The sequence below is a fragment of the Quercus robur genome, chromosome 5 (assembly GCF_932294415.1).
Source record: "Quercus robur chromosome 5, dhQueRobu3.1, whole genome shotgun sequence".
Lineage (NCBI taxonomy): Eukaryota > Viridiplantae > Streptophyta > Magnoliopsida > Fagales > Fagaceae > Quercus > Quercus robur.
The window spans coordinates 14,483,953-14,493,383 of NC_065538.1; the positions used below are offsets into that span (position 1 = coordinate 14,483,953).

Below are 9,431 nucleotides of genomic sequence, written 5' to 3' on the forward strand. Positions count from 1 at the left end.
CCCAATTTATCCATCTCTCATCAAATCCAAAATTCCTTAGTACATTGAGAATAAAAGGCCATTCCAATCTATCATAAGCCTTTTCCATATCAAGTTTAATTGCCATCCACTTTTCCTTACCTTTTTTCTTTCTCATAGCATGGATGATTTCATGGGCTAATATGCTATTATCTTGTATTTTTCTACCTTGAATGAAGGCAGCCTGCCAGGGAGATATCATCTTGTGAAGGAGTGGTTTCAATCTGTTTGCTAATAATTTTGAAATTATCTTATATAGCACATTACAGAGTGAAATCGGCCTGAATTGGTTAACCATGGCAGCCCTCTCATTCTTGGGGATTAGGGTGATAAAGGTATGATTTATTTCTCTTAACATACAACCGCCTTGGAAGAAGCTTAGAACTGCATTCACAACATCACCTCCTATCAAGTGCCAGTAGTGTTTGAAGAAAAGGGGAGACATTCCATCAGGCCCAAGAGCTTTATAAGAATCCATCGAAAATACTGTTGTTTTGATCTCTTCCATCGAAGGCAAGGCTAGCAACATTTCATTATCTTCTGGGGTGATGCACCTTGGAATTAAATTATTAAGATCATGAGGAATGTCTGGGGTTGAAGAAGAGAACAGGTTATTAAAGAAGGTTTGAAAGCATTGACCAATCTCCTCCCAACCTGAATCCAGTCCAGTGTCCTTAAACACTACTATTCAGCAATTTAACAGCTCACCAAAAGTAATTAACTTTGTCAAACATTTTAAGTTACCTGGTTAACTTTTCATGTTGGAGCCAGGCATAGAAATACAGAGAGATATTCAAAAGTAATGTTCAAATAAAATATTGAATTAACCAAAATAATTAAGATAAATCAAGAACAGATATTTGATTATATGGCAATCCAATTTGGCTCAAGATTTTTATTATAGTTACAGCCAATGGCATACAGCAGAGGCCCCTTTCAACAGGTGGTAGAATATGCATGGCAAAATTCAGGCCCTGCACCAGGTATTATCAAGTCAAAAACTTTCAAAGCCTGAAAATGTATTGAAGACAATATACAACTAACAGCTATGAATTATTCATTTTTCATCAGTTAAAATTGTTTTAAGTGATATATCATATGTGTAATCTCATGGCCAACCACGATTACAGGTAGAGAGGACCCTTGGCGGACGTGCTGATTGATACCTAAGTTTTCATTTTTTTGGTGTTGATTCCAAACTAACCTATATTTTATTTTATTTTTAGTTCTACAATCACACTTTGCCGCAATTTGATATTATATTAATATCCGACTCATAGACTGTAATTAGTAAACCATCACACTTTCATATGAACCCCAAAACTCACAATCTCACGTGTCATTTTATATGGTAATGATCCAATTTGGCCAAGGTTTGCATGTTCACCCCGTTGTAGGCCATATATTCCCTCTTCTTCTTTCTTTTCTTGTTTTTTTCCCTCTTGTTAAAACGTTTAGAAATATTCTTTCGTTCAAAACAGAGGGGAGAGCGAGAGATAAGTACTATCAGAATGAAAAGCTAAGGCACGACTTAAAGCCAATAAAGCCATTCTCAACTCCAAAACCAAACCACTCCACTATCAGAATGAAAAGCTAAGGCACGACTTAAAGCCAATAAAGCCATTCTCAACTCCAAAACCAAACCACTCCACCACTCCTCTCTCAGAAACCTCCTCGCTTCTCTTACACCCCAACATGTTATCAACCTCATCAACCACAACACCTACTCTCTCTCTCTCCACACTCTCTCCTCACCTTCTTCCAATGCCTCTCTTCTCACCCCACTTTCCGCCACACCCTCCATTCCTATTGCACCATGGCCCACTTCCTCTGCTCCCACAACATGTTCCCTCAAGCTCAGTCACTCCTCCACTTCCTTGTCTCTCGGAAAGGCAAGGACTCGGCTTGCTCTGTTTTTGCTTCCCTCGTCGAAACCAAAGGTACCCATTACTCCAATTCTGTGGTTGATGCTATGATGATTGCGTATACGGATAATGGTTTTGTTTCTGATGCTATTCGGTGCTTTAGATTGGTTAGGAAGCATAATTTTCGAGTCCCATTTCGAGGATGTGGGTCTTTGCTTGATAAGATGATGAAGTCGAAGACAGCCTCATCGGCTTGTGCGTTTTATATGGAGGTTTTGGATTGTGGGTATCCACCAAATGTGTGTAACTTCAATGTTTTGATGCATAAATTGTGTAAAGAGGGTAAAATTAGGGAAGCCCAGCTTGTGTTTGAGGAAATTCCGAAGTGAGGTTTGCGTCCCACGGTTGTTAGTTTCAATACTTTGATTAATGGGTATTGTAAGTGTGGGGATTTAAAGGAGGGGTTTAGGTTGAAAAGGGTTATGGAGGAGAGTAAAATGCATCCTGATGTTTTTACTTACAGTGTTTTGATTCACGGGTTGTGTAAGGTGGGTAGCTTGGATGATGCGAATAGGTTGTTTGATGAAATGTGTGAGAGGGGGTTGGTTCCGAATGATGTTACTTTCACGACATTGATTGATGGGCAATGTAAGAATGGGAGAATTGATTTGGCCATGGAAATTTATCAGCAAATGTTGGGGAAAGGTGTGAAACCTGATTTGATTACGTATAATACACTCATCAATGGACTTTTCAAGATTGGAGATTTGAAAGAAGTGAGGAACCTTATTGATGAGATGAGTGTGAGGGGATTGAAGCCTGACATGATCACATACACTATTCTTATTGATGGGAATTGCAAGGAAGGAGATTTAGAATCAGCCTTAAAGATTAGGAAGAGAATGATTGATGAAGGGATTGAACTTGATAATGTGGCTTTCACAGCTCTTATTTCAGGGCTGTGTAGGGAAGGAAGAGTTGTTGATGTAGAAAGAACGATGAGGGAGATGTTGAGTGCTGGTATGAAACCTGATGATGCAACATATACCATGGTCATGGATGGTTTTTGTAAGAAGGGTGATGTTAAAATGGGTTTTAAGTTGCTCAAAGAAATTCAGAGTGATGGCCATGTTCCAGGTGTTGTAATGTATAACGTACTTATGAATGGCCTTTGTAAGATAGGGCAGATGAAAAATGCAAATATGCTCTTAGATGCTATGCTTAATTTGGGGGTGGTTCCAGATTATATTACATACAACATTTTGTTAGAAGGGCATTGCAAGAATGGAAACCCAGAGCATTTTGATAGATTACGAAGTGAAAAAGGCCTTATTTCAGATTATGCTTCTTATACTTCAATAGTTAATGAAATCAATAAAACTTTAAAGGATCGCCAAAGGAGATGATTACCGTATCTCTTGGAAAAATTACAAGGCTTGTTGGCTCAATAGACTGGTGAAGGCTAGTCTGGAACATGAACATGGGAGACTCATATGATTTCTTTACTTTCCATCTGCTAAGAGAACAAAAATGAATAGAGAGACTTAAGATGATTGCCACCGTAGATATGGTTTTCAGTCATGGACATGGTTGCAGCTCTCTGACAGATTTTGAAACAGGAACAGAGAGTTGCTTTTATTTGGCTATATCATCAAAATAAGGCAACATTTCCTTTTGAGCCAAAGACACTATCTTGATAATTTCTTGATGTGTTTTTTTTTATTCTATGGGCAACCAGAAGCATTTTGAGAGATTTGATCATTGTCTCAAAATTTTCTGAGACGGAGAAGACTTTCTCTGAACACTCTCAGGTTTGTTGTGTATACATCTTAGTAGCTACATCTCACTTTCATGTTCTAAGCATCTTCATTCCTTGTATAATAGAAGGCAAGGCATATACATATGAGAGTTGACAGATATAATCAGTAAATGACTATATGCAATTACAAGGATCTTGCTTGCTAATTGACTTGTGCTACAGATACGATGATATTTATGTGGCACCTCAAGTCAAATGGCTTTTAGATTATGTATACAAGAACTTGGGGTTGTCATTGAAATAGGCACCGACATAGATGCTCAGAGAGCTCCTGAACTAGGACTGAGACACCCTCAAAAATCCCTTGGTTCACTAGAATTTTAACCAATAGAGCACTACAGGTAACTTGATTTTTAAGTTGTTCTAGTCTGATAAACATATGACTTTTTGGTTTTCCCTTTTAATTTTAGTCTCATAATTTTTCTTATAAAATAAATATATTAATTATTTAAAGCTTCATGGCTGACATGGTTTTAAAGGAAATCGGATACTTCTAAGTCCTCTCATTAGTAGGACAGGGAACAAAAGTAAGAAAGGTATGAGGGAATTAAGGAGTTTAGTCTCTTCCATTAATTATGATAGGAAGGCTGGTACAAACTCTAAAGGTAGTTTGATATCCATTGGGTTGGGCTCAAATTAGTATCCATGAATTTAAAAATCCTATCCTGGAATGTGAGCGCTTTAAATAATTTTTGTAAGAGGGTTATTGTGAAAATTTTGCTTTAGGAGCGGAAGGGTGATATTATTTGTTTACAGGAAACCAAATTGGACAATACAAACTCTACCGATGTGAAAAGTTTATGGGGCAGCCCATTTGTAGATTGGGCAGTTTTGGATGCAATTCACACTGCCGGGGATATTTGGCTGGCATGGGATAGGAGGTTATTTGAGAAATTTGATTTTTTTGTTGGTAGATTTTCTGTTTCTGTTTTGTTGAAGGGAGTGGTAGACAGTTTTGAACGGGTGTGTTCAGGGGTATACGGTCCATCTGATGACAGTGCTAGGAATGATATGTGGGTGGAACTTGATTCTATGAGATTGCGGTGGAGTTCGGCTTGGTGTTTGATTGGTGATTTTAACATCATCAGATATCCAGTAGGGAGGTTTGGTTGTAACTCTTTTAGCTTAGCCATGTTTAAATTCTCTGACTTTATTGAGAAACACAATCTAGTTGATCTGCCTTTCAAGGGAGGTGATTACACCTAGTTTTGTGATTCTAATAATCCTTCCATGTCCAGAATTGATAGGTCTCTAATTTCAGCTGATTGGGAGAATCATTTTTTGGAAGTGATACAGAAGTCTCTTCCTCGGGTGGTGTCAAATCATTGTCCTATTTTAGTGGAGGCAGGAGGTGTGTTGAGGGGGAAGAGTGCTTTTAAATTTGAAAATATGTGGCTAAAAGTGGAGGGTTTTGTGGATCGAGTTCGGCAATGGTGGAGGGGTTATCACTTTGTGGGACCTCCAAGTTATGTTTTAGCTTGCAAATTGAAGGCTTTGAAAGGTGATTTGAAGCATTGGAATAAGCATGTGTTTGGGGATGTGGCTTTTAGGAAATGTCTTTTGACTAAGTTGTGGGAGCTTGATATGTGAGAAGAGCTGCAAGTTTTGTCTCTAGAAGATAGATCTAGAAGAATTGTGATCAAAGCTGACATCGAGCATTTAGCTTCTTTGGAGGAAATTTTTTGGAGGCAAAAATCCAAGGCCTTGTTCATAAAAGAGGGATAATAATACTTAGTTTTTCCATAGATTGGCTAACTCACACAGGCGAACCAATCAAATTAGGGAAGTGGAGGTTAAGGGAGTGCTTTATGAGGATGACAAGGAGGTTCAAGCTCAGGTGGTGGAATTTTATAAGAATCTATATCAAGAGCCTGAATTTTGAAGACGTATTATTGATGGCCTGGAGTTTGCTTGCTTGGATGAATCTAAGAGGCTATCTTTAGAAAGGGAGTTCGATAAGGAGGAGATTCTTGCAGTTTTAAAGGAAGCTCAAGGCGATAAGGCACCTGGGCCAAATGGTTTTACTATGGGTTTTTTCCAAAAGTGTTGCAGTGTGGTAGAAGAAGATGTTATGGCTTTTTTGTGGATTTTCATAGAACTTGCATCTTTGAAAAATCTCTTAATGCCACTTTCTTATGTCTGATTCCTAAGAAGACCAATGCTATTAACATTAAGGACTTTCGTCCTATTAGCCTTGTGGGTAGTTTGTATAAGCAGCTATCAAAAGTGTTGGCACATAGGCTTTGTTGTGTTTTGGATAAACTTATTTCTAATTCTCAGAATTCTTTTGTTGGAGGGAGATAGATTCTTGATTCCATTCTCATTGTTAATGAATGTTTGGATAGTAGAATGAAGAGTGGAATTCCAAGTGTGATTGTCAAGTTGGATATTGAGAAGGCTTATGATCATATGAATTGGGATGCTTTGTTTTATCTCATGGAGAGGATGGGTTTTGGAGAGAAGTGGAGGAGGTGGATGAAGTTTTGTGTTTCTACAGTCCGATTTTCAGTTCTTCTTAATGGCTCTCCAGTGGGTTTTTTTGGTATTACTTGGGGCCTTCGCCAAGGGGACTCTTTGTCTCTCCTCTTTGTTTCCTATTGGTGATGGAAGTTTTGAGTAGGCTGTTGAAAAGAATAGAAGAGGGAGGCTTTCTTAGGGGTTTTCAAACGAATTCTGATTCACAAGGAGGTTTGCATATTTCTCATCTTCATTTTGCTAATGACACTTTCCTTTTTTGTGATGCAACTAGGGAACAACTTTTATATATTCGGACAGTGATGATTTTCTTTGAGACTATCACAGGCTTGAAAGTTAATATTGGTAAGAGTGAGATTGTTCCAATGGGGGTGGTAGGGGGTTTGGATACTCTGGCTGGTGTCTTAGGCTGCAATGTTGGTAGGCTGCCCATGATTTACTTAGGTATGCCTTTTGGAGCTTATTTTAAGGATCCATCAATTTGGAATCCTATTATAGAAAAAATGGAGAAGAAGGTTTTTGGTTGGAAACGTTTATATTTGTCGAAAGGGGGTAGATTAACTTTATTGAAAAGTACCCTTTCAAGCCTTTCCACCTATTTCTTATCCCTGTTTATTATCCCTCCGGTTGTGGCGGATAGATTAGAAAGGATTCAGAGAAATTTCCTATGGGGGAGTTTTGAGGAATCTTTCAAATATCCACTTGTTGCTTGGAATAAAGTGTGTTGGCCAGTTGAAGCAAGAGGTTTGGGGATAAGGAGGTTTGGTTTGTTTAATCAAGCCCTGCTTGGAAAATGGTTATGGCGTTTTGGAAGTGAAACCAATAATTTATGACATCAGGTTATAGCTACTAAGTATGGGGAGTCTAGTGGATGTTGCTGCACTAGAGTTAGTAGAGGTGCTCTAGGATGTGGAATGTGAAGAATTTTAGGAAAGGTGCCGAGAGTTTCCTTGGCCATGTGTTGTATGTGGCGGAAGAGGGTCTTCGTATTCGATTTTGGTATGATCTTTGGTGTGGGCACATTCCCTTAAAGGATCTTTACCCTAATCTTTTCTCCTGTGCTATAGGTAAAGAAGCGTGGATTTCTGAGTTTAGTATTTCACTAGATGGTGGTAATAGGAGTCGGAATATTCAATTCCACAGGGCTCCTGATGATTGGGAGGAGGAGAGAGTGTTTACGAGCTTATTTATTCCAAAATGCCTAAGGGAGAGGGGACTAATATTTTGTTTTAGAAGTTAACTCCAAATGATGTTTTTGATGTGCGCTCTTTCTATTGACAACCTTGTAAAAAGGAACTTGTCTTTGGTTAATTGGCGTTGCTTGTGTCGTTGTGATGGAGAAACAATGGATCATCTTTTATTTCATTGCAAGTTTGCACACGCCTTATGAAGTGAAGTGTTTTTGATGTTTGGTTTGCAATGGGTGATGCCAAGGATAGTTGTATCTCTTATTTTTGCATGGGAGAATTATTTGGGGTTGCACTCTTCTTCGGTCTGGAATATGGTTCTAGCCTATTTGATGTGGCTAATCTGGAGGGAACGAAATACCCACACTTTTGAGGATGTTGAGAAATCTACTGGTTTTTTGAAGCCTTTGCTAGTTGGGACTTTGTTTGGGTGATCTTGTATTTGGGGTTTTACACAATGTATTTCCATTTTTGATTTTGTGCATTCTACATGTTTGATTTGTTTCTAGTACTTTCTGTTTATCAGCGTGACCATGAAGTACTTTTTTTAATGAAAATATCTATTACCTATCAAAAAAAAAAAAAAAAAAAAGAAAGAAAGGTTTAGCTGACATAAAATTTTCAACTTTCCTTCTGCCACAATCCTGCTGTAATTGATAATTTGCAGTAGTTGATGTCATAAAAATAAATTCATTGATCAATTCTATATCCTTTGACCATAATTCTTCTTGTTTTTTCTTTGTTCCATTTCATGAGTTTGGTAAATTATAAAAACTTGAACCGTCCACATGATGTTCTATCCTTGACATATCAGCAACAACAATTGATCAAGATAAGTAATGTTCAAATGATCCTATCTGCAGAGAGTCTTTTGTCAGTTTATCATTTGTAATGCATCATTAGCATATCCTCCCTTAAACCTACATTCCACTTGCAGGTTTTCATTTGCATGAACTTCAGCACAATTGGGGAACTTTCTCTGGCTTTTCATAGAATGATTTCATAAGAATCAGCTTGATTGGAATATAATAAATATCACTTACTGGTCAAAAAGGAAAACGAAAAAGAAAATAATCCCCTGATTTACTAAAACCATTTTCTTTCAAAATGTGTTATCTCTTTACAACAAGACCAATAATGTCTGTTTGGGAATTCCAGGATAGGTCAAAGGGCAATATGGAAGAGTTAATTGAATAAGTATGCCCTGGAATGAAGACAAGTTGTACCTATTGTTTTATCTTGTCTATTGATAAACCTAAATGAGTTTTATGAGCATAAAATTGCGGATATGGACCTTCATCTCGTTTCTTTTCTGCCATACATTTATACTTTAACCCAAATTACTCATTTCCTAAGCATATCTGATACATTAACTGAAGGAGCATTGTTGACACTGAATGCCAACCTTCAAATTGTGTAGGTAAAGGAGATACTAGTGGGAGCAAATGAGTTTGATCGGTTGAGGGCACACAAGAAATTCAGTGCATAACCCCAGAATTTTTATTTTATTATTTTTTTTTTTTCATTGATTTCAAGTTTTGGATGCTTGAGAGTTTTCAAAAGAGAGCCTCATTTGATGAAGCTTCTAGGATGGGGTTCAAGCCGCAGATCCAGAAGCAATTTGAATCTCATGAAAACAGAATCGAAATCCCACCCCGCCCTCTGCTCACATGCTCTCCAGGGAGACACCAAAAAATAAATCTGTATCGATGATGTCTGACGGCCAAGTGTTTGACCCAAGATTGTCCAATTGCACGTCAATGCATATCAGTCTCGCAAAAATTGAGCCATGTCTAAAGCTTCCCTGGTTTTTCATAAGCCGTTTGATACATCAAATAGATTGGATTGATGTTATCAACATGTTTGACTTAATTGCAATAGTAAACATTTAAAAGTTATTTTATATTTATGTTGTCATTCCCATACCATCCCATCAACATATCATATTTCATTCTCACTATATACAAATGTAAATCAGGTAAAGTTGGTAAACCACCCGATGTAAGATGAAACAATGGCTTATGATCAAAGAATTCAAACTGGTTATGAAACAAGCAGAAAGCCAAC

At 37.7% G+C, this 9,431-nt stretch overlaps 2 protein-coding genes and 1 pseudogene across 2 annotated transcripts; all 3 read left to right on the forward strand.

The window, feature by feature from the left end:
* Positions 1-314: 314 nt before the first annotated feature.
* On the forward strand, positions 315-9,267 carry LOC126727851 (putative pentatricopeptide repeat-containing protein At1g09680; annotated as a pseudogene).
* LOC126727852 (uncharacterized) lies at positions 4,278-5,845 on the forward strand. The gene is made up of 4 exons (XM_050433761.1): positions 4,278-4,307; positions 4,429-4,805; positions 4,941-5,288; positions 5,587-5,845. The coding sequence occupies exons 1-4, from the start codon at positions 4,278-4,280 to the stop codon at positions 5,843-5,845; spliced, it is 1,014 nt and encodes a 337-aa protein (XP_050289718.1).
* LOC126727853 (uncharacterized) lies at positions 6,052-7,010 on the forward strand. The gene is made up of 2 exons (XM_050433762.1): positions 6,052-6,302; positions 6,452-7,010. The coding sequence occupies exons 1-2, from the start codon at positions 6,052-6,054 to the stop codon at positions 7,008-7,010; spliced, it is 810 nt and encodes a 269-aa protein (XP_050289719.1).
* Positions 9,268-9,431: the final 164 nt, after the last annotated feature.

Excerpts from the sequence above, each read along its gene's own strand:
- LOC126727852 (XM_050433761.1), top strand. The coding sequence starts at position 4,278 with ATGATAGGAAGGCTGGTACAAACTCTAAAG. Across the intron at positions 4,308-4,428 it reads GGCTGGTACAAACTCTAAAG|GAGCGGAAGGGTGATATTAT; the intron begins GTAGTTTGATAT and ends ATTTTGCTTTAG. Across the intron at positions 4,806-4,940 it reads ATCAGATATCCAGTAGGGAG|AATTGATAGGTCTCTAATTT; the intron begins GTTTGGTTGTAA and ends TTCCATGTCCAG.
- LOC126727853 (XM_050433762.1), top strand. The coding sequence starts at position 6,052 with ATGAAGAGTGGAATTCCAAGTGTGATTGTCAAGTTGGATATTGAGAAG. Across the intron at positions 6,303-6,451 it reads CTCCTCTTTGTTTCCTATTG|GGAACAACTTTTATATATTC; the intron begins GTGATGGAAGTT and ends TGATGCAACTAG.